Raw genomic sequence first — 27,344 nt, 5'->3', positions numbered from 1 at the left:
GCTTTTTGGAAGTCCAAGTATACTATGTCAACCGGATCACTTTTATCCACATGCCTGCTGACACTCTCAAAGAACTCCAAAAGATTAGTGAGGAAAGACTTTCCCTTGCAGAAGCCATGCTGGTGGTTCTTCAGCAAGGCTTTTTCTTGTATATGTTTAACAATTTTGTCCTTAAGTATGCTTTCTATCAATTTACCCAGCACAGAAGTTAAGCTGACCGGCCTGTAATTTCCTGGATCTCCCCTGGATCCCTTTTTGAAAATCAGAGTTATATTGGCTACTTTTCCATCTTCTGGTACGGAGCCTGATCACAGAGACAAGTTACATATTTTTGCTAGGAGATCAGCAATTTCACATTTGAGTTCCTTCAGAACTCTTGGGTGGGTGCCATCTGGCCCTGGCGATTTGTTAATTTTCAGTTTTTCAAGACAGTTTAGAACATCTTCCCTTGTTGTTGGCCAGTTCCTCAGCCGCTAAACATGAAAAGCTCAAGTCTGAAGAGGTTATATGGTCAGTATCCTCCACCATGAAGACAGATGCAAAGAACTTCTCTGCAATCTCCTTATCCTCCTTAATAACCCCTTACATGCCATCATCATCTAAGGGGCCAACTGCCTCCCTGACAGGTTTTCTTCTTCTGATATATTTAAATATGTTTTTGTTATTCCATTTGACACTTCTAGCTATATGCTCCTCAAGTTCTCTTTTTGCATCCCTTATTGTCTCCTTGCTTTTTTTTTGCCAGAGTTTATGTTCCTTTCTGTTCTCTTCATTTGGGCAGGACATCAATTTTCTGAAGGAAATCTTGTTCTCTTTTATAGCTTCCCTGACTCTACATGTTAGACATGATGGTGTCCTCCTGAACTTGGTGATACCCTTCCTCCTTCCTGGTATACATGCCAACTGAGCTTCATCTATTGGGGTCTTAAATAACAGGTTCCTTGATTTCTGGAGTGATTTCATCGTCCTGACTTTCCTATTCAGCTTCCTTTTTACCAGTCCCCTCATTTTTGAGAAGTTTCCTCTTCTGAAATCCAACACATCTGTGTTGGACTTCCTTGGCAATGCTCCACTCGCATATAAGCTGAATTGGATCACACTATGGTCACTGTTCCCCAGTGGTTCTACAGCTCTGACATCTCACACCAGGTCCTGGGCACCACTCAGGATTAAGTCTAAGGTCACCTTCTCTTTGGTTGGTTTTGTGACTAACTATTCTAAGGCACAGTCGGGGTCTAAAATTAACTGAATGGACATCAAATGTGTGAGCACGCACCTTAGAGGGAACATTGGTCACAAACCCATCTCTCTGTGCCCTGAACAATCAAATTGCCCACTACTAGGAGGCCCCCAAACCCCAGAGGAGTATCCTCTCTATCAGAGGATATAGGTGCATCACCCAAGGAAGGGGTCCCTCCTAAGGGAGCATTCCCCTCTTCCTCAGACTGATGTCCTTCTTCTCTGAGACCTTTATTCTCCATGATAGCAGAGGAGCTGCCAGCCTGGGATGCCTCTAACACATCCCTGAGGGTCTTATCCACATACCTCTCTGCCTCCCTAAGCTTCTCCTGGTCAGCCACCTTGGCTTCAAGGGAACAAACTTCTTCAGACAGATAGTCATAAATGCAACCCTCCATGCAACACACTTTGAAGCACCCCCTCCGCTGTGGCATTCTTCATAACTGGTTTTATTGGCTATTTAGGATATATAGAGCTTGTTTATTTGAAAGCTAGGTCTTAGCTGCAGTTGTCAGCTAATTAAAGGTTTCAAGTCCTCCAAGAAAATGGGGTAGTACTCACCTTCTTTGCGTGCTGGGTATCTCCTTTGTGATAAAGAGGGACCGCTTGTCTGCCTCCTCACTAAACTCCATGCAAAACTCCTTCAATATCTGTTAGCAAAATACTGTTTGCAAAGTTCCCCTGGTCAGAGCCTTGTCTTCTTAAGAGCTGCTTCCAAACTGAGCCACCTCTGTATGTGGCCCCTCCCACAAGCTGTGTGACTCACCAGCAAATCCCCACCCACTGTCTCTCTAGGCACAACTGAAACTGTCCTGTCAAAAACAAACCTCTAGCCAGCCAGAAATCAGACCCTAGCAAACTTACATTGTCTTTCCCCCCCTTGTTTTCTTTTTTTTTGCTTGCTTGCTTAAGGAAAAAAACACAAAAGTTTGCTGCCTCCCCTGGTCTGAGCCTTATATTCTCAAGAGCTGCTTCCAAACTGCAGATTTCTCTGCCATGGGATGTGGTAATGACCACTAGCTTGAATGGCTTTAAAACGGGCCTAGACAAATTCATGTAGGACAGGTCTATCAATGGCTACTAGTCTGGTAGATATAGGCTAGGTATATGCATAAGCTGGTTCAGCGCCTCCTCTGGGAAACGCCGAACCAACTCAGGCTCCAGCGTTCAAGTGGGGTGGGGAACGGTTCACTTTAAAAAGCAGGTAAGTTACCTGCTTTTTAAAGGAATCACTCCCTGTTTTGCCGGCAGCTGCCCAAGCTTGTCATGCACATCCCTGCTATAGGCCTCCTCCAGCTTCAGAGGCAAGATACCTCTAAATACCAATTGCAGGGGACAACAGCAAGAGAGAGGGCATGTCCTTGCCTCTTGCCTGTGGGCTTCTCAGAGGCATCTGTTGGGCCACTGTGTCAAACAGGATGCTGGACTAGATAGGCCTTGGGCCTGATCCAACAGGGCTGTTCTTATGTCCTTAATTGTGGATGTTAGTGTTTTTTGCACTTAAGGTTAATAAATTCAAGACACAAGGTAGTAAAAAGACAGTGAATTTATTCAAGATCCATGGAGGTGGATGTTTTGAAGACTACTTGGAAGATGTACATATATGTGTTTATGAAAAGTTGAGGCTTCAAGCAGGAGAGCTTCTCTTCTGTGCCTCAACAGCTGTCCTGCTTGGATGACTGTCTGATAGCCTTTAGGGACTGACTAATAGTTTCGCAGAGTCCAGATCTAAACACTAAACCATGGTTTAGTGTTACATGAATGAACCTAGTGGAGCAACAGGCTGACACACTCCTCCCTCCCTTCTTCTCTATCTGTGTTCACTTAAAGAACAATCCACAGTCCTGCATTACATACAGACTTGGGGAACTGCAGTTCAGGGGTTTAGCAAGGTTGGAGTAGTACAAAAAGTGAGGAAGGCCAGTGGCCACCCCACCTGCTTCTTTGGAGAGGCAGGAGGGGAGAGCAAAAAGCAAGCTGTCACTCAGCTAGAGGGCCCCCTTTCCCTCTGGGGCCAGGTTGCCCCTCCCCACCCATTCAGTTATAGCTATGCCCCTGCCTCAGTTACTTAACAAAACAGAGATAGAACAAGCAAGTTATCAAAGCAAGATCAAGCCATGGGTTGATATCCTGGTGTGTTGCCCAAGTCTGTATTTAATGCAGAACTGCAGTTTGTTTTAAAGTGAAATCAAAAATGTTCACTCTCCTCTTGTGTAAGAGAGGAGGAGGTGGGAGAGCAAGAGCCTGCAGCTCTTGTAGGTTCATTTGTATAGTTGGTTTAGTCTTATGTCTGAACTTGGCTTTTGTTTGCCTATGAGCTACAGAATCCTGAAATCTGGGCCTGCACAAACTGCTTTCTGTCGCAGTAGTGAAGCAAATATCTTGTCTACAGTGGAGGAACATATGTCTCATGAAAAGATGAAACATTTAGTTGCTTAATCTAGTTGACCAATCAATTAAAAACATTTTAATTAACTAAAAAGATGTACCTAAATAATCAGGTGGCACATTTTCTCATACACGTGTGTGCGCACACATACATACGTTAAACACCTGCAGAGGACAAGAGCTATCTTAGAATAACATTCCTGTGTGTGAGACAGGGGTGAATGCCTCTACTAAGATGCCAGCTGTATCACGGTGGTGCATCACCAGCATCACCTTTACTGCCTTGGGATATGCTTTTATTTTATTTTAATTTTTTATTTATTGAATTTATATACCACCTAATATTGAAATATCTAGGTGGTTTACAGAATTAAAACATAATATAAAATAATATAATATATAAAACATTTAAAATACATAAAAAGATAAAGTAGATGAAAACACATTAAAATTTTAAAATTTAGTATCATTTTTATGGAAGAGAGTATAAGATACAACTATAAATCTAAAAATAATCTCTACTCTTCTATTTTTCAAGTTTATGTAAACGTAATTGACAAATTGATTAGTTATTGAGACTTCTTTAATCAGATGGTGGTCCTAATGAGGTGTCTTTCTAATTCAGTCATAATATTTATTTATTTATTTTTTATTCGATTTCTATACCCCCCCTTCCAATAATGGCTCAGGGCAGTTTACACAGAGAAATAACAAATAAATAGGATCCCTGTCCCCAGAGGGCTCACAATCTAAAAAGAAACATAAGATAGACACCAGCAACAGTCACTGGAGGTGCTGGGATGGATAGGGCCCGTTACTCTCCCCCTGCCAAATAAAGAGAATCGCCACGTTAAAAGGTGCCTCTTTGCCAAGTGATTATAAGATATTGCCTCTTCTGCATTTTTATTACAAAACCTTTAGCCCACTTAGAACTCAGGGTGGGGGCATAGAGCTCCCAAGTTAATAGTTTGGCTTCTGTTTTTAATTGAGAGCTGGGTGAGATTCTTTTATAATGTGACTGGGTTCAGCTGGAGATGGGGAAACAGGGGCCATATCCACTGATTATGGGGCGGCACTTCCGGTGGTGGTGGGGAACAGAAGAAGTAACTTTGGCAGGTCAGCAGGCCATTACAGGGGAAGGGGGGATCAGAAATCTAATAGCTGTTCCTCCTTCCGGCTGCCCTGTCAGCTCTTTGACCTCGGGGAGCAGTGCCAACCACCCTCGGAACCTCACCTTGCTCCTTTGCAATGCCAGGTTGGTCCAGAACAAATCAGAAACTATTCATGATTTGATTCTTGATTCAGGAGCCGACCTTGTTTTAGAGAGACCTGGTTGGGGGAGGCCGGTGGCCCGGTTTGGTCCCAGCTTCTTCCTTCCGGATACTCTGTTGAGGAGTGGGTGAGGGACTGCGGGCGGGGAAGTGGAGTGGCTGTAGTCTATAAAAATATCTCACCAGGATCCCTGTTGAGGTGTCGGACCGTATTGAATGTGTGTACCTAAGTTTGGGGACCAGGGATAGATTGGGACTTCTGTTGGTGTACAGATCACTCCGCTGCTCAGCGGAGTCCCTAACTGAACTGATGGACTTGGTCTTGGGTTTGGTGTTGGAGTATCCCAGCCTTGTGGTGCTGGGGAACTTCAATGTTCATTTCGGGGCCAATTTGTCCAGGGTGGTTCAGGAGTTCATAGTAGCCATGACGACTATGGGCCTATCCCAAATGGTCTCGGGACTGACTCATATTGCTTGTCACACACTTGATCTGGTCTTTTCATTCTGATTAGGGTGGTGTTCCATGGGTGGGGACTCCTGAGATTTCCCTATTGTCATGGACGGACCACCATCTGGTTAAGGTTGGACTCACAATCACTTCCCACCTTCATAGGGCTGAAGGGCCTATTAGAATGGTCCGCCCGAGAAGGTTATTGTATCCAATAGGATTCCGAGAAGCTTTAGATGGATTTAGTGTTGGCTCTGCCGGCGATCCTGTTGATGCTCTGGTGGAGAACTGGAACAGCAAACTCACTGGGGCAGTAGTCACGATTGCTCCTAAGCGTCCTCTCCGACCCACTGCAAAATTGGCCTCTTGGTATACAGAAGAACTACGGGGGCTGAAGCAGCAAGTTAGACGACTAAAGCACAAGTGGAGAAAGACTCGACTCGAATCTGACAGATTGCAACATAGAGCTCGTTTGAAGACTTATGCTCAGGCAGTACGTGCAACAAAGAAGCAATTCTTTTCTGCCCATATTGCATCCGCAAGTTCAGGTCCGGCAGAGTTGTTCAGGGTTGTGAGAGGGCTAGTACGTGCCCCTCCTCCTTTGAATCAGAATCTGGAACCATTGATCACCTGCTGTAACGTGTTTAATGAATTCTTTGTGGGGGGAATCTCTCATATTCGGGCCAACTTAGACTCAGTCTCCACAATTACTTCAGTATCTGATATGGAGTTGTCCAGCAACTCCTCTTGTGTAGTTAGGTTGGATCAGTTCCAGTTTGTGACTCGTGAGGATGTGGACAAGCTGCTTGGAGTGTTGCGGCCTACTGCCTGTTCACTTGACCCTTGTCCGACATGGCTTTTAATATCTAGCAGGGGGATTGTTGTAGGAGGCCTGGTAGAGATCATAAATGCTTCGCTGAGAGAGGGCAGGATGCTTCCTTGTCTTAAGGAGGCAATTATTAGACCTCTTCTAAAGAAGCCTGCCTTGGATCTCTCAGAGTTGAATAACTACAGTCCTGTCTCCAATCTTCTGTGGTTGGGCAAGGTAATTGAGAGGGTCATGGCTTCCCAGCTCCAGATAGTCTTGGAGGAAACCAATTATCTAGACCCGTTTCAGACTGGCTTTTGGGCAGGCTATGGGATGGTGACTGTCTTGGTCGGCCTGATGGATGATCTCCAATTGGGAATTGACAGAGGAAGTGTAACTCTGTTGGTCCTTTTGGACCTCTCGGTGGCTTTCAATACTATAGACCATAGTATCCTTCTGGAGCATCTGAGGGGGTTGGGCATAGGAGGCACTGCTTTGCTCCAGTCCTACCTTTCAGGCAGATTCCAGACGATGTCCCTCGGGGACTGTTCTTCAAAATCTGAACTTTCATATGGTGTCCCTCAGGGCTCCATATTGTCTCCTACATTGTTTAATATCTACATGAAACCTCTGGGAGAGATCATCTGGAGATTTGGTGCAAGGTGCTATCAGTATCCTGATGACACCCAAATCTATTTCTCCATGTCAACTTCATTGGGAGAAGTCATAACCTCCCTAAATGCCTGCGTGGACGTGGTGATGGACTGGATGAAAGATAACAAACTAAGACTGAATCCAGATAAGACGGAGGTACTTATTGTGTGGGGTTGAAACTTGGGAGATTTTATTTATTTGACATATTTTTATACCGCCCAAAACTTATGTCTCTAGGCAGTTTACAACCAGATAAAAACAAAGGTAAAACTTCAGTTAAAAACAAAAACAAGAAATTTAAAACACAGCAATTAAAAACACACACCAAAAAAACGATATTCTAAAAACATTAAAACAATTAAAACAATATCAGTTAAAAGCCTGGGTGAACAGATGTGTCTTTAAAGACTTTTTTAAAATTGTCAGAGATGGGGAGGCTCTTATTTCACTAGGGAGCACATTCCAAAGCCTCAGGGCAGCAACGGAGAAGGCCCGTCCCTGAGTAGCCGCCAGACGAGCTGGTGGCAAAAGCAGATGGATCTCTCCTGATTATCTCAATGGGCGGTGGGGTTCATGATGAAGAAGACGTTCTCTTAAATACCCAGGAGATTGATCTGCCTATTCTGGATGGGATCACACTTCCCCAGAAGGAACAGGTGTGCAGTCTGGGAGTGCTTCTGGATCCGGGCCACTCCCAGGTTGAGGTGGTGGCTAGAGGTGCCTTATATCAGCTTTGGCTGATACGCCAGCTGCATCAGTTTCTTGAGATGAACCACCTCGGGACAGTGGTACATATGCTGGTAACCTCTAGCAATGCACTCTATGTAGGGCTGCCTTTGTATGTAATCCGGAAACTACAGCTGGTTCAGAATGCAGCGGCCAGGTTGGTCTCTGAATCATCTTGGAGAGACCATATTATTCCTGTATTGAAAGAGCTACACAGGCTGCCGATAAGTTTCCGGGCAAAATACAAGGTGCTGGTTATAACCTATAAAGTCCTAAATGGCTTGGGCCCCGCATATTTAAGAGAACGTCTTCTTTGGCATGAACCCCACTACCTATTGAGATCATCAGTAGAGGTCCGTCTGCAGCTGCCACCGGCTCATCTTGTGGCTACTTGGGGACGGGCCTTCTTAGTTGCTGCCCTGATGCTTTGGGATGCTCGCTCCCTGCTGAAATAAGAGTTTCCCCAACTCTAACAATTTTTAAAAAAAATTTTAAAGATACATTTGTTCACCCAGGCTTTTAATTAAATATCATTTTAATAGTTTTAACTTCATTTTAAAATATTGTTTTAAGGTTTTAAATTCTTATAACTTATTAACTATTTGATGTCATTTATTTTAGCCAATGTTTTAATTTGTCATTTATTTGTTTTAACTAATGTTTTACCTTTTTGTTTTTGTTGTAAACCACCCAGAGACATAAGTTTTGGGCTGTATAAAAATATGTAAACTAAATAAGTGATCTGCTGAGATTTGATAGCTGTGTGATGAATTTGGGCTGCATAGTTGCATTTGATACCTCCCTTCTTCCAAAACAACTCCCTTTTCCACCCACTAAAGCCATCCTAGAACTTTGACTTCAGGAGTCACCTCTGATGTAGCATGAGGAGATACTGGGGGAAAAACAAATTTTAAAAAGCAGTGCCTGTTGGCACAAAAGCACAATCACATCTAAGAGTCATTTTAGAAACTGGTCTGTAGGACTGCCCCCCTTATTAAGACTGATTGTTTCAGATTCAAGTGGAAGACCCAAATTACTGATAAATTGGCCCATTATGGTTTCTCTCAGGATGAGATTATCAAAATGGGATATGATTGAGCCAGGATCGAGATCAAACAACGTATCATGGATATGGAACTGCAGGAAGTGGTTGCTTCCTTGCCTAAGAATGTCTTTTGGGGGGATCAAATGCTTAACATTAAACCAGCTAGCTATCTAATTACCATTCCTAAATTTAGACGTGCTCTGATGCTCGCCTGTCTAAATGTGCTTCCATCTGCTGTCATGGAGGGAAGATTTAAAGGTATCCCTCTCTCTGTTCTACTTTGCCCCTGCGGGTCTGGTCAAGTGGAGACAAGTGCGCAAGCTGTTCTATATTGTAACTTTTATAGGGACACCCATTTAAAATTAGTGTCCCCTTTGCTGCAACATTTTCATGGGCATTTGGATGACTTCTATTTGAAGTATTTACTGTCCAGTCTTGATGATGAGCTAATTAACAAAATGGCTAGGTACTGTTATATCATTTGTAACATCCGTTTAGGTTTTCAGTAATGTTTTGCTTTCTTTTTTCTGCTATTCTTGTTCTATGATTGTAATGGGGGGTGCTTTGTTCTTTTTGGTCATCAGCAAGATCTGTCTGGAGTTCACCATAACTGTCTTAGGTTTAACCTGTTAATACTGCGTTGCAACCTGTGTGATTTATTTTCCTGATTTTTTGCTCGTGTATATGTTTTACTATGTATTGGTCTATGACGGCAATAAAGTGTCTGTCTGTCTAGAAACTGGTCTGAGTACTTAAATGTTTGAATATACCCATATGAACTTTGGATCTTACAAATAAGAATCAAAGTTGGAAGAAGCTGACTTTCAAGATAATCTGTACTTTGGCAACATCTTAAAATCTCCTTTAAACATATTTAAAATGCTGTATGTTGTAAATAGTATGCAAATAATCTGACTGTTTTGTCTTGTAGGATTAAGCTGTAGCAACTGCATGGCTTCGGTATGTGAGCAGACAAACAACCTCTCTAGGTCCCAGTCAAATGACTCTAACTTATTTGAAAAACGAAAAGACAAAGAAACCACCTACCTTCATCCAGAGGAGTATAGTACATCTGCTTTTGTATCTGCTGCTTCTCTTTGTTCCATGAATTTACCTATTACAGAGGTTGGAAATACGGAAAACTCTGTTATCTCAGCTACCCTTCCTCGACCTGGAGACTCTGGAGCACCTCCTCTTCCGCCAGAATTGCAAAATGAACAAGAAGAGGCGGGTACCAACTCAAGTGACACTCCCTTCCTGCCTTTGAGATCCCGCTCGCTTCATCCACAATGATTTGCGGCTTTTCCCTTGATTAATTTTTAAGTGATTTTTCCTTGAGTTAATTCTAAAATACAGTGTAGGCTGCCTTGTATACTGTGCAAAAACTGTTAATGAACAGTTGAGGCCACAACTCCAGGGCAGACCAAGGTAATACTGAGAGCAACCTTTTAAACAAAATAAGTTTCTGTATCTGAAAGGTGTGTTAGTTTTTGAAAAACTGTTTTCTATAATTTCATATCTTAAAAATTCATTAGGATGCTTTTTATTGGTTCTTGCTACTTCAATGCCTTTTTAAAGTTCTTTTTTATATTCAAAAACAATATACGAAAAATGATACTGGTACTCAGTAGAGTATTTAAAGAGTTTTATAAATTCTTATTTTTTCAACTTTTCTACAAATGTACTGTCCAAATACTGAGAAGATGTAGCTTGATCTACATCCATGGAAACCATTTCATAATTCTTGATTAGACATATTGATTCCTGATACCTAGAGGAATCAAGTCCTAGAGGTCTCCCTGGTTTCTCCAAGCATTACAATCCTCCTCAACTGCCATGAGGAGGGAGATTTACCATAAAGGGGAAACTTGTCAAAAATATAGAAAAAGTGATACTTGAGAGATTCAGCTGTTGCTGGGACTACATTAGAAGTAAACTAATGCTGTGTGACTAAACATATACAAGTACAAAGCAACCAGAAAATAATATTGGTCTGGCTGCAAAATGATGAATGTCAAGAAGTCATCAGTAGAGGAGGAGCATTGTTTGGCTTGCAGCAGTGTGAGTGTTCATATAACAATGCTTTGTCACATTATGGGGTATCTCTCTTGTCCAGATTATGTGCCATCTGAATAAATCCTTCATTTACTTGTAGCATGATGTGCTCTCTGTTGGAGGAAGATATGATCTTCTGGGTATCCTTGTTCCTGTTATACTTCTACAGGGTGTTCTTCACAAGATATTTTACTTACTAAGGTACTCGGGTACCACCAACCATCCCTACACTTTCTGTAGTAATGTCATTATACTACAGGTGCCTTAGGCTTCTTTTACAATGCTAAATATATTTCTAAAGTGAAAATCTTCTCTTGCTTTTTTAAAAGATGAAACAATGCTATGCTATAGACAAAATGCAGTCAGAGAGTGCAGGTGATCCTCAAGCTGTTAAAGGGGTTCTTTATGGCCAGACAACAGGAAAAAAGTGCAAAGGAGATAGAGAACATGAGAGAAGGGCCTAGCTTGTAAAGTACATTCAGGATCTTCCAGCCTCATTCTTTTCTCTGAACCTTTTAAAAATCTAAATATGTTTATATTTGCCTCTTACAGAGAATATGTGCTACTCAATCTGTTTGAATATACTGTATGACAATGAAAAATATATTATTTTAGATATTATGTGCTTTAAACATAATGAATGTTATCAGGGTAGCATAGGGGAAAAGAAAGGGTCCTATACCCTTAATAGATAGAGGGAGTTTCACTAAGTGCAGCTTGTCATGCAGGGGAAAGATGAACAGTACTTGCTGGAATTCCCTCTTCTATTCATCTATCCTTTAATAGATTCATAGAAGAGGGAATTCCAACAAGTACTGTTCTGTACTTCTATACAGGAATGCTGTCCTCTTTTTTCCTTCTGGCCACAACTCTAGGGTACAACAGAACATTTTTTCAGGTTTTGCTATTCCTCTTCCAATCTTCTGCTGTAGAAGTTGTTTACTGCCTGGGTCTCAGGGAGAAGGTGCTTTTTATAGTTTAAGATTATTCTTCACTTAAAAGAAAGTGATCTCCTGTGAGAGGTCTTGGATACCAATGCAGTTTTTTTCACAAGCCCTTAATTTAAAATGTGCAATAAACAATCAGGTTTAATTTCACTAATAGCCTGGTCCTATGCATGTTTGTTCAGACGTTAGTCCTAATCAGTTCAGTGCAGCTTACTCCTTGGCAAGTGTACATAGGATTACAGCCTAATAGTTTAATAATGCTTGGTTTTGAAAATGATAGGTTAGTTATATGTAATGCATTGGTAACTATCCTCAGAATACACTAGGTCAGTCTATAGCTCAAGCTGATCTGGTGCCTGGTTTTTACCTCCTGTATACCATTTCTTTAAAGAGCTTGCTGCCTTTTATCTTACCTCAATTCAGACTTCCACAGTAGTGTCTTACTGAGGTTCAACTTCCTGTCTTAGGTGTGTATCAATATAGATGGATCAATCTGTTGCCTACTCTAGATTCTTCCTGAATTTTAGGCAAATCCTATGTTTACACAACTATAAGCCAATGATCACCATTACTGTGTGTGATGATCCACTTTTTAAAATCTTCAAAACTTTCCAGATATTGAAAGTATAGGAATTTTTCTTACGTAATTAACCCTATTATTGGCCAAAGCATACTAATGTAAATACAGGAGGACCTCAATATTCGCAGGGGTTCCGTTCCACGGTACAACCACAAATACAGAAACTGAATATCAAGGCATTAGAGCAATTGGGGGTTAGGTGCCCAGTTGGGGGGAAACGTCTTTAAAAATATCAGATTTGGGGGTGGGGGGGAAGCTGCCTACCATCATAGCTGCTGCCCCTGAGTTGCTCTGTGCCCCCAAATGGCTCCATATTGGCCAAAAATCGCTAATTCTTGTTTGTTTGTTTGTTTGTTTTAAAAATTGAGCCATTTTGTGATTCTGAAATGACCGCTTCCAGTCATTTCCGGCCACCCTCGACCTGCAGATACATGAGGTCAACGTGTTCCCCCCCTCCCCCCCCCCCCCCGAAGCTGCTCTGGGAAGAGCAGAAGGTTTCAAGTTCCCTCCCTGGCTTCTCCAAGATAGGGCTGAGAGATTCCTGCCTGCAACCTTGGAGAAGTCGCTGCCAGTCTGTGAAGACAATACGGTGCTAGATGGACCAATGGTCTGACTCAGTATATGGCAGTTTCCTATGTTCCCCCCACGTATGCTGAAGTCGGGTGTCTTTTACCCAACCACGGAGACACCAACCCACAGATATTGAGGTCCTCCTGTACCCAGATAGCTACTTAGACCTTTCCTGAAGTGTAATATGTTATACCATGTAAATTGCTGAACAATCACATGACTAGCTGTATTAAATAGATATATTTGAAAATGATAGTACCCTTAAAATGTTTGAAACTTTTTTAATGGTGTAAACTTTTATATAAAACAATACTGAATTGAAACATTGTTTCCCAATACTTCCCTGGTTCAGGTTTTGAACTGTGTAATCTGAGAAGCATTAACTTCTAAGAAATTGTCAATAGATTCCCCACCCCCAATTAGATTTGCCTATGCCAATACACTACACATTTGCTAACCTCATGTCCTGTTCAATGGCAACTAGTATAGATGGAAAGGCTTGTGTTCTTAACATTCTAGGGGAGCAGCAGATCATAGCTTAAGAGTTGACAAATGTCAAGAAACTTTGTCTAGTGCAGATTCTATGTGCTATTTTTGTCTTGAGTGTCCAGTGATTAAAAAATGATGTTGGACAGTAAGATGTTTCTTCTATTTGAAAGAGCAAGGTTGGGGATTGTTCTCTCAATGGTGTTTCCTGTTTTCCTGTAAAGCTGAAGAAATAAGCATAACTGAAGTAATTCACTGTCCAGGTCAATAAAGATTTTACCCTTTCATGAAGGAACTACAAAACTATGTTTTGAACTATGCTCTACAAAACTGTATAACTTCTATAAGCAAGTAGGTCGAAGGATTTCTGAAGGTGTTAACTGGAACTCAGGATGATTTAATATTAACTATGATAGCAAAAAGGATCCTCCATGTTCAGAAGCCATAAACCCCTGAATATGAGATGCTAAGGATTCAACAGGAGAGGCTGCAGGGGCGTAACTATAATAGGGCAAGGGGAGACAGTTGTCTAGGGGCTCATTGCCTTGGGGGAGGGCCCAGAGGCAAGTCACATGACTGATTCCCCCAGCCGCACCCCCCCACCCCCGGGCTTCCTTCAGTTATATTCATCCTCCAAAATTGATGTGTGTTAAGACCTGGAGCTACCAGACCAGCATGTCTTTCTCTAGTACCATTAAATGACTTGCATCATCCACAGTTTACAAAATCTTTAAAAAATAATTTATTTGTTACCACTATTCAGAGTGGGGACCCATTTTAAAATCTTGTCTCTGGGCCCACTTCAACCTTGCTACGCCCCTGAGAGGCTGGTTGCATTCATGCTCAGCCTGAGGATTTTTTAAGGCTTACCATTCTTGGAAACAGGATGGTGGATTTATTTGATGGATACTTGGTTGAATTTGAACAAGTTGGAGCCTGAAACAAAAATAACTTCCTATAAAATCTGACAATGTATGTAAAACCCAACTCCTTTGAGAAGTCCGTAATGTTGGGGAAAGTTGAAGGAAAGAGAAGAGGATGACAAGCAGCGAGGTGGATGGACTTGATCACAACAGCAATTAACGCACCACTGAGAGACCTTAAAGGCCAAGTTGAAGACAGATCATCCTCGGGACAATCCATCTATGAGGTCACTAAGAGTCGACACTGACTTGACAGCATTTAATCAATAATCATTAGCTTGCCTATCTCTGATAGAGCTAACCCTGGCTTATTCATAAGCTGTCTTAGAGTGTCTGGACAGAACATCTGTGAAGGGACCATCTTGCTCTTGGGGAGGTGGAGGGGAAGAGACAGACATGAGCTGGGGATCTGCCACCATCCAGCTCCCATGTTCCAGCTGTGTCCCCCTCCCAACTACAACCACAGAGCAACCAGGAACCATCGTACTCAGGGTGTGTGTGGGGGCCCTGAAGGGAGACTTTGCCACCAGGGAGGCTTGAGATGAAAGAGGGGAGGTGGCGGCGGCAGCGGCTGCAGCAGCTCCTCCGTTACCCAGGCCGGAGGAGCTCTTCCGTAGCGTGAACCGGCCGGCCTTCCTCTACAACCCCTTGCACAAGGAGATTGACTGGGAGAGCCGGGTCCTGAGGGCGCCTGAGAAGGTTGGTAGGGAGTGGTGGGGGCCCTGAAGGGAGACTTTGCCGCCAGGGAGGCTTGAGATGGGAAGAGATCTGGTCTTGTGGTAGCAAGCATGACTTGTCCCCATAAGCTAAGCAGGATCCACCGTGGTTGCATATGAAAGGGAGACTAAAAGTGTGACCACTGTAAGATATTCCCCTTAGGGGATGGAGCCACTCTGGGAAGAGCAGCTAGGCTCCAAGTTCCTTCCCTGGCATCTCCAAGATAGGTCAAGATTTTTAAAAAAAAAATAGGACAAGATTTTTTTTAATTGAACCAACAAACTACCAAAGCATACAGTACGTTGCCAAAGCACAATTATATACAAAGTGGTTGTTTGTACATGATATATCTACAAAGATTTACACACAAGAATTTGGAAACACACAAGTTATGAAGTATATGCAGGTAGTACTGTAACACGGGGGTGGGGGAATTACAAGGTACATCAGGTAATCGGGGGGTTACGTCCGACGTCCATTTCCACAATTTGTCCCATTTCTGTTTAGAAGAGATACTCTTGTCTTTTTGCACATAACCATACAAACTTTTCCAGAATAGATTTACTGTCTCATCTGCGTGAACCTCTTGGTCGCGTCTTCCCTCCCTATTCCTATGCAGGAGCATTGCATAAATGACATACAAGTTTACTAACCTGATTACGAGAAGGGGAACGTTCCAATTCCCTCGTATGGGGGCACCCGTTCCGTCCCGTTTCCTTGAAGGTTTCTTTCTGGGACCTCGAAAGGAGTTTCTATCGCTCAAACCCGATGTTAGTTCTTCCCAAGTCTGTTTTTCCAAATCAGGCCACTCTAACAGCTTGCTTACTCCCTGCCACACTCTTTTGGCTACCACACACTCTTTTAAGAAATGTGAGTGGGTTTCCCTGAATGTTTTGCCTAGCTCACTAGCTTTCTGTTTGCAGGTGATTTTAGGATACTCTTGCTGGTCCTCTGGGAGCCATGGCTTAGCCGCATTAAGTGGTAGTACTTGATGGTATAAGCGCCACCTTGTTTCCCATAAATGGAAAGGGACTTTTTTCTCTTTAAAGAGAGCGATGGGGTGATCAGGTTGCAACAAGTACTGTGAGGTGCGGTGTTTGTAGCGTTTACGTTCTAAATCAGGTTTTAAGAAACCCACTTCTAGAATCTCTCCATAAATTGTTTTCCTTAGCTGCTTAATTGAGGAGGATCCTTTAAATAGATCCAGTTCAACCTTCCATTTTTTAAGTGTGAATAACAAATCTCTCAAGTAGTCCGGGTGTTCTCTTTTTAATACTTGTGTGATATTGCCATTGAAAGATCCTTTCCCCCACCATGCTATGCCCCATGCTGACTTGCGCCAACGCAGAGCGAAAAGCGAGACCCAGGTTTTTTGCAGGAGGTTGGACATATCATGGACATTCACGAAAATCCAGTTTCCAAAACTGTAGGACATGAATTCAGTTACAAAATAGGGTTGCAGGGCAGGTAGGGCTAGGCCTCTCCACTCAACCTCCTTAAATGCTACCGCACGGGCCAAAGGGAAGGACGCTGTGTGCCATACTAGACGGAAGATCTGGCTTTCAACTCTCCGAAGGAGATCGAGCGGGGGAGGATAGACTACCGCCAGGTTATGCACCGGGGGTATCAGGTAAGTCTGGATGTAAACCGCTTTCTGGTACATGGCGAGGCTCCATTTTTTCCACATGGTGATTTTAAGCATTACTTTTTCTTCCCAATCTGTCCAATTTCCCCCCCAGGCTTTTTCCTTAATCCCATATTCAATCCCCAAAATGTTTACTGTATCTACCCACTTCAGTTTGGACTCTGGGGCCCCTTCGCTTTTACATTCAGAGATGGGTAGGCACGAGAGTTGCTGGCGTCCGGGGTCCATTTTAACAAATATGCTTTTGTCAGCATTTAATTCTGAGCCCGAGATCTTGCCATATTCCTAGAAGAGGTTTAGTATTACAGGGATTTCATTTTCATTCAATAACAGTAATGTAACATCATCAGCATGAGCTACAAATTTTACCTTAAACTCAGAATGCGGTTCTGAGTGGACAGGTGGTTCGGCTATCCCATCACTCTCCCTCCTCCTCGCTCCCGGGAAGGTCTCGCAGGGCGGGGGGATAGAGACCGAGAGTCCTTGCAGATGGGGTTCTCCCTGAATCCTGATCAGGATCGGATCCAAGGCCAAAACATAAAGTAATGGGCTCAGTGGGCATTCTTGGTGGACACCCGAATGCAAAGTGATCGGGTCGCCCCGCCATCCATCAATCTGTGGTGTCACCTTTGCATTCGTATAGAGCAGCTGTATCCAAGTAACGAAAAGGGGTGGTATACCTTTAGCTTTCAACAATGTCCACAGATAATTGTGGTTCACTTTGTCAAAGGCCTTAACTTGATCCAATAAGAGGAGGTGACCTTTCCAACTTTCATTCTGTATAGAGTAAAAAAGTTCTCTCAGCAGACACAATGAGTCTGTCATCTTTCTTCCCGAGATAGCGCTTGTCTGCAAGCTGTGGACCAATTTAGGGGCCACTTTCGCCAATCTATTTTTTAGGATTTTGGCAAAGATTCTGTAATCGATATTTGTGAGGGTTATCGGTCTCCAGTTTTGTGGTAATGTGGTGTCACCTTTCCAAGATATCTCCCTATCTATCTCCAAGATAGGGCTGAGAGATCTCCCTATCTATCTCCAAGATAGGGCTGAGAGAGATTCCTGCCTGCAACCTTGGAGAAGCTGCTGCCAGTATGTGTAGAGAATACTGAGCGAGATGGACCAATGGTCTGACTCAGTATAATGTAGCTTCCTATGTTCCTATGAGATGAAGGAGGGGCAGCGGCGGCCCTTCCTGTGTATGTGAGAGATGGAGAGGGAGGGAGATGTTACGATGAATTAGTTAAGAGCATAGGCGTAACGATAGGGGGGCAGGGGGGGGCATGTGCCCCCGGCACCATCTTTGTGGGTCACGTGGAGGGCGCCGCCATGACCCCCGACAATCCAAAATTATTATTATTTAAATAAAAAATAAAAATGTCCCTTCTGCGCGGCGCCCGCGGCCCCCCCCCCATTGCTTTGCTGGCCTGGCTTGGGACTGGGAGACACAGGTGCTGTGCCGCCGCCGCCGGGCAAATGTGCTTTCCCTTCAGGGTGGGAAATTGGCTGGGTGGCTTCCCATTAGCCTTAGCCACCCGCTCTCCATCATTTATTGCTGGCAGGAAGAGTTCCTTCTCGTTGTCTGGTGTCTGCTTAGACTCCTGATTGTGGCTTGACAATGCTCACAGAGAGAGGTGTCTAGGATTAGTGTACTCTGGCTGGTACCTCTGGGCATCCTTGTTCCTGTCCTTTTGGAAAGGTGAGTTTTGGATTTTCCTGATTATAATGTTTGTTCTTAGGAGGAGCTCTCCTGATTTCCCTAGAGATATGCATCTAGAAACTTTTCCAGGGGCTGTTGTTTGTGTTCAGTGAAATCAAGGGGCTGCATGAAATGGGTGGAAATGGGACCAAACAGAGGGTTGTTTTATAAATTGTAAATAATAGACTTCTAACTTTTTTTTAACCCTGAAGAAAAAACCATGTGATTAAAACAACAGACCAAAAAATAAAATAAAATAAAAAAGTGCTAGAGTTCATGTGTTGTGTTTTGCTCTGACAACTTCCCCTGTGAATCAAAATACCATATTCTGGTAATAGAAAGAAGGGGAAATGATGGGTACAAATATGCAGTGCTGGATTCTTTTTTTTTTTTTTTAAGGATGTAAAGTTATATTCTCAGATATGACAAGATAGGTAGGAGAGCTTTAAGAGGACTCATAGATTGCTTATTGAACATGACATGTATAGATGAGGGAGATTAACTATTTCTGTTTCAATATTTTTCCTGTTACCCTTTCATTTTGATAAGACAAGGTCTTAAGTCAGAGATGGAATTATTATTTTTTAAGTAAGAGTATTAACTAAAATGAGACAAGAAGCTTGGCTCACTCTGTAGTTAAGGTATAGTGCCTGGTTTTAATCTGGAATATTCCTGTTATGCCAACTGGACTAAATAAATTTAGATCCAAATATTTCAGCTTAGTGGTGGATCAAGCAAGTGGTGAATCAAGCAAGACACAATTCATTATATAAGAAATATAAAAATGAACCTATAAAGATAACCCAATGATTTACAGTTACAATAAAATATGAAATTGTACAGGATTGGTGCAATTGAATAATATATATTTTTAAAACCCATAAACACATTGAATTCCAGATTAGGTACTAAAAGAAGGATTAACTGCACTGAGGCAGATGTAGCATATCATCATAAAAGTGTTTTTTTTTTTACTGGTTCCTAAATAAATGTAAGTGCCATTGAGGTAAAGAAAGCCCCGTGAGTTTGAGAAACATGGCCTAATCCAGATGGCACATCCTCATTCATGAGCCTTAGATAAGTATCTCTTTGCCTTAGATCCCCATCTATAAATGTAGCCTACCTTACAGGGGTGTTGTGGGGGAAAATACAGTAATGTAATGTGCTTTTCTTATTAGCAGTGCCCTAATCAATTATTAATGATAGTTTAAGATACTTCTACTTTGCATCTTTTTCCACATTTGGTTTATAGCTATTCTCATTGCAAATGTGAAGGCAGAAAATTTCCATTAAGCAGAGGACTTCACACACACACACGGCCAAGGAGGTAAAAGCAGAAGTAGGGAAAGAAGAGCCCCTAATTGTTCAGAGGCTTTCTCTCTCACTTCTAGGTCTTGGCATAATACTTTGCTCATCAAAACAACGCAGAGATCGAAACAAGTGATTTCTGCTATTTTGGAAAGTGAACTCATATTAGTAAGGTTTCAATGTACACAACATAAGGTCAATTTATTGAAATGTTCTGAGGGAACATTTGAAGCATTTTAGAACTGACCTAAGCCTCTTGGTGCAGGATATTACATGAGAAAGCTATAGTAATAGTTTAATTGATTTTTGTTTATACTATACACTCACTCACAGGGTTGTTGTGAGGAAAAACCTAAGTGTAATGTGGGATGTATCATCATTCATTGCATCATAATTCTGATGTTTGAGATACAAGCCAACTTCACAGGGTTGTTGTGAGGAAAAACCTAAGTGTAATGTGGGATGTATCATCAGATGTATGTTGGGGGGGGGCGCCATTTCAGTGCTTGCCCCTGGCGCCGTTTTCCCTAGTTACGCCTCTGGTTAAGAGCTTCAACCTGAGTCTTGCTAAGATAGAAACTGACAGACCAGGACATACCATGTTGCTGAGGGCGTCCAAAGGGTGGTGGTCTGGAAGGGGAGGGCATGCAGAGCGGAGAGCGAGGCGTTCTTCCCAGTCGTAAGGGGGCTTTTCCACACGCTCCACAGACTCGGAACCTTCTGCTTCGCGTGTCTTGGCTTCCGCCGGCGGGTGTCCTCGTCACACCAGCCCCCGCCATGGCAGCAGAGGGGAAGGACCCGCTGGGATTTTTCGCCGCTTACGGCAGCGATAACAGCTCCAGCGCCGGCTCAGACTCGGAAGGTGAGGAAGCTCCTGACTTAGGCCGGCGGCCGCCATCGCAGACGCAGAGGGGGAGTCCTGAGGGGAAGCCTCCGTTACCCAGGCCGGAGGAGCTTTTCCGTAGCGTGAACCGGCCGGCCTTCCTCTACAACCCCTTGCACAAGGAGATCGACTGGGAGAGCCGGGTCCTGCGGGCGCCTGAGGAGGTTGGTAGGGAGTGGGGGGGGGGCCTGAAGGGAGACCTTGCCGCCAGGGAGGCTTGAGATGAAGGAGGGGCGGCGGCGGCCGCAGCAGCAGCTCCAGTGGCCCGGCAATTGCTAGTTGTGCCCCCGCTCGCGACGAGAAGACTGGGCAGTGGGAGGGAGGAGGGGGAGAGGTCCTACGCAGAGTATAATGAGTTGTTTGAGCTTATAGTTTTGCTGGCTTGTGGGATTTTGTCGTCATCATCATCATCATCATTAATAATTGTTTGCACAAACAGGTGTTATTGACTGGTTTGTTTGATCCAGACATGGAGTCCTCCCCAAGGACCTAGTGCCTATTAATTAATTAATTAATTGTTTGTTTGTTTGCTCTGTAGCTTGAATGGTTAGCTAGGACTCGGGTCCTCCGATTTAAAAAGGTATTCGAGCCCCTTTAATCCAGCTGTTGCTCTGCAGAGCATAACAGGCACCCATCTCTATTATCTATCTATCAATCTATATATTTCTCCTAGGTCTGTCAGGGAAAATGCATCCGGGTAGCCCAGCTGATTGGCTGCGGAGGCTCCTGCGGAGGCTCCTGATTGGCTGGCACAGCGCACCCAGGAGAATTTGACCAGCGGCGGGCCAGGAACGGTGGCCGCAGGTCCGGCCGCGGAGGCGGGGCAGTGGCGGGGGCCCGGCCGCAGCAGCGGGACTCAGCCCGGCAGCCTGGGCAAGAGGGTGGGGGAGAGGTAGCCGGCCTCAAAGAGGCTGGCCACAGAGGCTAGCAAGGAACGGCAACAGGCCTGGTAGGCCCGGCCACAAAGGCGGCAGGAGGCCCGGCAGCGGGCCAGGCCGTGGAGGCGGCTCGCATCCAGGCGGCGGCGGAACCGGCCGCCGAGGCCAGATGCCCGCGGGAGGCTGGGGTGGGAGGGAACCGGGCGGTGGGACTTCCGTGTTTGCCGCCTGGGTGGAGCAGCAGCAGCAGCTGCCGCCACCCCCAAGAGAGAGGGGGGCAGCGGGGAGAGGGGAGGGCAGGAGAGTCTGGAGCAGGAGCGTGAGACAGTGGGGAGGGGGCAAGAGAGTAGGGAGGGAGGAAGATACAGCCGGCCCCAAAGAGAGCACAGATGCTATGTGCGGATTGGCTAGTTAACATTACCATGATGGGCAGCCATTTAGCAGCTCTGACGAATGGTGGCGTGGCCAGGCGCTGATTCAAGAGGATATTTTTTTAAAAAAATGGCTACATGTATTTTCATTACGTTAAATAACTGCAGCTCGCTAACACTGGTTCTGAATAGGAAGATGATACGACAAAAATCCAAACACTGCTGTTACGTTAGTTGTGTTGTGTCTCCATACACACACACACACGCAGAGCGGAGAGCGAGAGCGAGAGCGAGGCGTTCTTCCCAGTCGTAAGGGGGCTTTTCCACACGCTCCACGGACTCGGAACCTTCTGCTTCGCGTGTCTTGGCTTCCGCCGGCGGGTGTCCTCGTCACACCAGCCCCCGCCATGGCAGCAGAGGGGAAGGACCCGCTGGGATTTTTCGCCGCTTACGGCAGCGATAACAGCTCCAGCGCCGGCTCAGACTCGGAAGGTGAGGAAGCTCCTGACTTAGGCCAGCAGCCGCCATCGCAGCCGCAGAGGGGGAGTCCTGAGGGGAAGCCTCCGTTACCCAGGCCGGAGGAGCTTTTCCGTAGCGTGAACCGGCCGGCCTTCCTCTACAACCCCTTGCACAAGGAGATCGACTGGGAGAGCCGGGTCCTGCGGGCGCCTGAGGAGGTTGGTAGGGAGTGGGGGGGGGGGGGCCCTGAAGGGAGACTTTGCCGCCAGGGAGGCTTGAGATGAAGGAGGGGCGGCGGCGGCGGCCGCAGCAGCAGCTCCAGTGGCCCGGCAATTGCTAGTTGTGCCCCCGCTCGCGACGAGAAGACTGGGCAGTGGGAGGGGGAGAGGTCCTACGCAGAGTATAATGAGTTGTTTGAGCTTATAGTTTTGCTGGCTTGCGGGATTTTGTCATCATCATCATCATCATCAATTGTTTGCACAGTCAAACAGGTGTTATTGACTGGTTTGTTTGATCCAGACATCGAGTCCTTCCCAAGGACCTAGTGCCTATTAATTAATTGTTTGCTTGCTTGCTTGCTTGCTCTGTAGCTTGAATGGTTAGCTAGGACTCGAGTCCTCTGATTTAAAAAGGTATTCGAGCACTTTTAATCCAGCTGTTGCTCTGTAGAGCATAACAGGCACCCATCTCTATTATTAACATTACTGCTTGATGGGTCAAATATCTGATTGTCTTGATATCCCAGTCTACAGGAAAATGACCGGCCCCTGAGATTCTGTAGTAGTTTCTTTGCATCGTACCAGTGTCCGAATTTTGCAACACATTTCATTGTCAATCCAATCCAATCCAATCCAAATTCTGCTACATCTTAAGATGTGGTGTTATTGGTCTCCCTTGTCTCCTTTGGGAAGGGGGCATAGCTTAGGGACAGAGCATGTCTTGCATCTCTATGGTCCCTGATTCACTTCATGGCATCTTCTGGTTGGTCGGTGGAAGACCCTTGTCTGGAAAACATGGGGATCCTCTGCCAGTCAGTGTAGACAACAGTGGGCTATAGGGGCGTAGCAAGGTTGGAGTGGGCCCAGGGACAAGATTTTAAAATGCCCCCCCCCCCCCACTCGCTGAAGCTCTGCTCATGAAGTAAAGAAATCTTAAATGAGGCTGACTAGTGGTAACAAAAAACCTAGTTATATATATATATTTGTAAATTGTGGTCGATGCAAGTCGTGTAATGGTACTAGAGAAAGCCATGCTGTTCTGGTAGCTCCAGGTCTTAACACTCACATCAATTTCGGAGGATGAATACAACTGAAGGAAGCCCGGGCAGGTGTGTGGCTGGGGGAGTCAGTCATGTGACTTGCCTCTGGGGCCCCCCCCCAAGGCAGTGGGCCCCCAGACAACTGAATCCCCTTGCCCTGGTGGGCTAGCAAATGTCTGCCATGGTCTCAGGCTTAATATGTGCACTTTAGGGGCTGTGTGGAATTACAGGTTGTTTATTTAGTATGGGGCTTGCCGGCTTGCCTATACTCTGTATGAAACTAACTGAACCTATTTGGGATCAGCCTGAAATTTTTATTCCAGACCAGGTTGTTCTCTCTCTCTTCATTCTCCTCTGCTGTTCATTGTAACAAGTGATGGAGCTTGTTGATTTGAATTGTTTGCATTTCTAATGATTCTGGCACTGATGACTGTTGCTTTATTCATCCATTACTGTAATGATGACTTGACTTTTAGGTATATCTCTAGATGTGAGAGCTATTCATTCTTTGCACTTTAGTTGTCCTATACCACAGTATTTTAATCTGAAGCATTCCTCTCAACAGCCTCCTAAGGAATTCAAGTCATGGAATACAAATGCTGTACCACCCCCTGAGACTTACAGTGTTAAAGAAACCAAGCCTCCACCACCTCCTGAGCTTGATATGGCAATAAAATGGTCTAATATGTATGAGGATAATGGCGATGATGCTCCAAGGCATACAAACAAGGTCAACTTCTTGCCAGAAGAAGAGCAAGAACATTTAGAATTGGGTAATACCAACTTCTTTTATGGATATGGAAAATGTGGGTTTTATTTGTTCATGAGTCCTGTAATAGGAACTTTTATGCTCCCTATGTCTCTTGTGTCTCTTTTTTCTGTTAATTTTAACTTGTATATCTTTAGCTATAGGCATGAGTGCATTCTATGACTCAGCAGCTCCTGGGAGATTTGGGGGCCCAATGGAAGGGTTGATCTCCCTGCTCTGTGCCATGCTCAGCATCACTTCCTCCCCCTTTTCACCCCCTCAGACTGAAGAGGGCAGGTGCAGTTTAATAGCCCAGAGAAGAGACAAGTGAGTGGTGTTTGCAAGGAACATAGAGGGAGGGCAAAGACAGCTGCTAGAGAAATAAGTAGTTAAAAACATAGGAAGCTGCCTTAGGCTTATACCAAGTCAGACTGTTGGTTCATCTAGCTTAGTATTGTCTACACTGATTGGCAGCAGCTTCTCCAAGGTTTCAGGCACGAGCCTTTCCTAGCCCTACCTGGAGATGCCAAGGATTGAACCTGCGACCCTCTTCATGCAAAGTAGATGTTCTGCCACTGAGCTATGATCCCACCCCCTCAGCTGCCTCTTCTCACACACATACTCACTCTCAGGGTGGCATTCTGGGCAGCATTGCACTCTGTTGCACTGCCCAGAGAAACAGACAGACACTGCCTCTTCCTGCTCACTTATCTTCTTCCTCTGAGCAGCATGGTAGGAGTGGATGGAGTCAGCTGGGCCCATCCCCACCCTGTGACCAAGAAGAAGCACACAGGTGTTCAGATGGGTCGAAATGGCTGCTCATTCTCTTGCTCACTCAGCTGCACCCTCCCTCTGGACAAAATGGTGGGGAGAGGGATTGGCCCCCATGAGTCCAATCTTTCCTACCTCAGCCCCCACCCCCACAGAGAGAGACGGAGGGTGTGCAAGCAAGCAGAGGTGGCAGCTGTTGCTGTGAGAAGCCATGACTTCCACTTGTTTGCTCATTCTCTGGACTTCCTATTTCCAGTCCCCACTCCTGTGCTCTTCAGAGGGAGAGCTCAAGTGAGTTGATGAGGTGACTGCTTTTTGTACAAGCAGGTGCCTCTACTGCTTGCACATCTGTGTGCTCTGGACACAGTAGTGGTGGTGACGGGTCCAGCATATCCAATCTTCCCTGCTACCTTCCTTCTCTGGGTGGGGCAAGTGGGCAGGAGCAGTAACTTGCATTCTCCTGGAGTTTTACCACAGAACGCAATCCTCCCCACACTGCCACCAAAGAGAGAATGTGCATGATCTGCCACCCTCTGCCCCTTGTTCATCATCCTTTCTCTTGGCAGTGTGATGGGGAAGGTTAGACTGAAAGGGAACAAACAGAAAGATGGGATCTCCCAAAGGTAGGTTGCCAAGGGCTCCCTGATGTGCAGCTGGCTCTGGATCAGTCACAGAAGTGTGTTTTTAAAAATTCTGTATCAGTTGACAACTATAGCTCATACTAATCACTTGTGGATTTGTTTAATTTTGAGGCATTAAGAAAGAATATGTAGTCTAGAAATGCTATCTCTATTTCACATTGCTCGATTGTTCTGATCTGAGAACAGTTGACTTTGCCTACTTCTGCATTTGTAGCGTTTGGGATCTCTAGCTTATATCGAATTTTGCATTGACAAACACTGTCTTTTATTTTGAAGATGATGAGAATGATGAACCAGTTTCAGTTAAGAAACGCAAGCTAGACCCCGAGGAGCAGACAAAGAAGAAAAAGCGATGAGCTGGACAAAGTTTCACTCCTGAAAACTGTATTACTGGATATATAGGACATCTGCTGTGTCTTTGACTATGGGAACAAGAGAAGAAACAGCATTGTGAACAATGCAGCACATTTAAGGGTCTGTGAAATATCATTCAGGAAACCCTGAAATGTATTGGTTGGTAGTGTTGTAGATTTCATACCTACTAACCCAAATGTTTCCATTAAAAAACCTTTTTATTAAAACAATCTTCTTAGAATAGTATGGTAAATATCTGTGCAATGCTAGTTAAGGAGAAAGGTGAGAATGGTTTACTGCACTGCTGTTGTGGTAGAAGGGTTTTTAAATTAAGAAATGGCATTTCTAGGAAACACTTTAAACTATGTATTGTGGTATCACTATTTTGAAATGTATGTAAAGAATATAAATTGGTCACTGAGAATAAAACTCTGTGTTTGAAGGGTTTCTTGTAGCTTGACTACAAATCTGGATACAACCTGGTTAGGAAAACTGCTCTTCGCAGCATTGAAAATAGAGTGTTTCTATATCTATAAATGGTGTGTGTTTGCTCAAAGCTTCTAGTATGCTTTGGGGAGGATATGTCTAGTTTTGTACTCTGAAAGTGCTCGCGCGCTCTCTCTCTCTCTCTCTCTCTCTCTCTCTCTCTCTCTCTCTCTCTCTCTCTCTCTATATATATATATATATATATATATATGTATAGAAACATATGCCCTTCCCATTAATTATGACCAGTGCGAGGAGGAAAATCATATCTATGCCCCACCTTCTCAGGATATCAATTGATGGCAATGTGGTTTAGAATCTTCTCTGCTGTGTCTCCCACACTCTGGAGCTGATGGAGGTCTGCCTGAGCTAGTATAGGCAGGTACAAACTTTTCAGGCAGACTTTCTAGCTATGAGTGGACTAGTTTTTATACTCTGGTTTTGGGTTTTGTGTTTTTTTAAAAAAAAATAGAGCTTTATTGTATTATGTCAGCTTTATTGTATTTTATGTCAGCTTTTTGGACCATGGTTTTGGATAATTTTGATCAATTAAAAAATTAATTGTATATTGGTCTTTAGCACTCCTGTTGAAGTGCTGGTACTCTTCCTTCAGTATGCATTTATTTATGTATTTATCTTATAATTTTATATCCCACTTTCCCTCCAAGATTCAAAGTGGCTCACAATCAAGAAAAGTTAAACACCATACTACAAATCTTATCGCCTAGAGCCTTTGGAGTCAGGCGGTATATAAATAAAATAAAATAAATAATCAAATAATATGATTATTTAGGGTTTTCATTGCGTCAGTGCGTTAGCTTTGCTTTATTTTATCCTCTGTGTTTGTATGTCTAAAGTGAATTTTCTTTTTTCATCTTGGCTTTGTGAGAAACCTCTTTGTTGCTGTATAATTCAAGATATGCCAAATCCTGTTTTCCAATGATTATTATAAGGGCAGATGTCATTAATAGCCAAGTGGTGGGCAGAGT

At 44.1% G+C, this 27,344-nt stretch overlaps 3 protein-coding genes across 7 annotated transcripts in view; 2 read left to right on the top strand and 1 right to left on the bottom strand.

The window, feature by feature from the left end:
• The window catches only part of BCL10 (BCL10 immune signaling adaptor), a 28,392-nt gene extending 14,888 nt beyond the window's left edge, over positions 1-13,504 (top strand). The window contains exon 3 of the mRNA XM_053246984.1: positions 9,511-13,504. Within this exon, the coding sequence (XP_053102959.1) occupies positions 9,511-9,872 (362 nt within the window). The 3' untranslated portion in view covers positions 9,873-13,504. The remainder of the gene's footprint in view (positions 1-9,510) is intronic.
• Positions 2,793-20,238, bottom strand: LOC128323586 (uncharacterized). 5 transcript variants are annotated; one of them, XR_008306363.1, is made up of 4 exons: positions 20,105-20,238; positions 14,088-14,153; positions 9,627-9,693; positions 2,793-4,452 (listed from the first exon to the last, which is right to left on the bottom strand). XR_008306363.1 is itself a non-coding variant. In XM_053246982.1 (2 exons), exon 2 carries the CDS (start codon positions 16,728-16,730, stop codon positions 15,174-15,176), a length of 1,557 nt encoding a protein of 518 aa, XP_053102957.1. In that variant the 5' UTR covers positions 16,731-17,010; positions 20,105-20,201; the 3' UTR covers positions 14,653-15,173. The 5 variants fall into 5 exon arrangements, 1 of the variants encoding a protein (XP_053102957.1); XR_008306365.1 differs by lacking the exon at positions 2,793-4,452 and adding an exon at positions 4,650-5,737; XR_008306364.1 differs by lacking the exons at positions 2,793-4,452; positions 9,627-9,693 and adding exons at positions 12,999-13,441; positions 16,872-17,010 and having other exon boundaries at positions 20,105-20,201.
• Positions 20,152-26,921, top strand: C4H1orf52 (chromosome 4 C1orf52 homolog). Its single transcript, XM_053246983.1, has 4 exons — positions 20,152-20,553; positions 21,908-22,315; positions 23,921-24,128; positions 25,792-26,921. Exons 1-4 carry the CDS (start codon positions 20,152-20,154, stop codon positions 25,869-25,871), a joined length of 1,098 nt encoding a protein of 365 aa, XP_053102958.1. The 3' UTR covers positions 25,872-26,921.
• Positions 26,922-27,344: the final 423 nt, after the last annotated feature.

Source organism: Hemicordylus capensis, chromosome 4 (assembly GCF_027244095.1).
Source record: "Hemicordylus capensis ecotype Gifberg chromosome 4, rHemCap1.1.pri, whole genome shotgun sequence".
Classification (NCBI taxonomy): domain Eukaryota; kingdom Metazoa; phylum Chordata; class Lepidosauria; order Squamata; family Cordylidae; genus Hemicordylus; species Hemicordylus capensis.
This window is presented reverse-complemented; position numbering and strand designations above follow the sequence as displayed.

What these genes read in the sequence shown, in the direction of transcription:
- LOC128323586 (XM_053246982.1), bottom strand. Translation starts at nt 16,730, where the DNA reads ATGGACCCCGGACGCCAGCAACTCTCGTGCCTACCCATCTCTGAATGT.
- C4H1orf52 (XM_053246983.1), top strand. Translation starts at nt 20,152, where the DNA reads ATGCAGAGCGGAGAGCGAGGCGTTCTTCCCAGTCGTAAGGGGGCTTTT. An exon ending in TCCTGCGGGCGCCTGAGGAG is followed by an intron (nt 20,554 to 21,907) that starts GTTGGTAGGGAG and finishes ACACACACGCAG; the next exon opens with AGCGGAGAGCGAGAGCGAGA. An exon ending in GCAAGAACATTTAGAATTGG is followed by an intron (nt 24,129 to 25,791) that starts GTAATACCAACT and finishes TTTATTTTGAAG; the next exon opens with ATGATGAGAATGATGAACCA.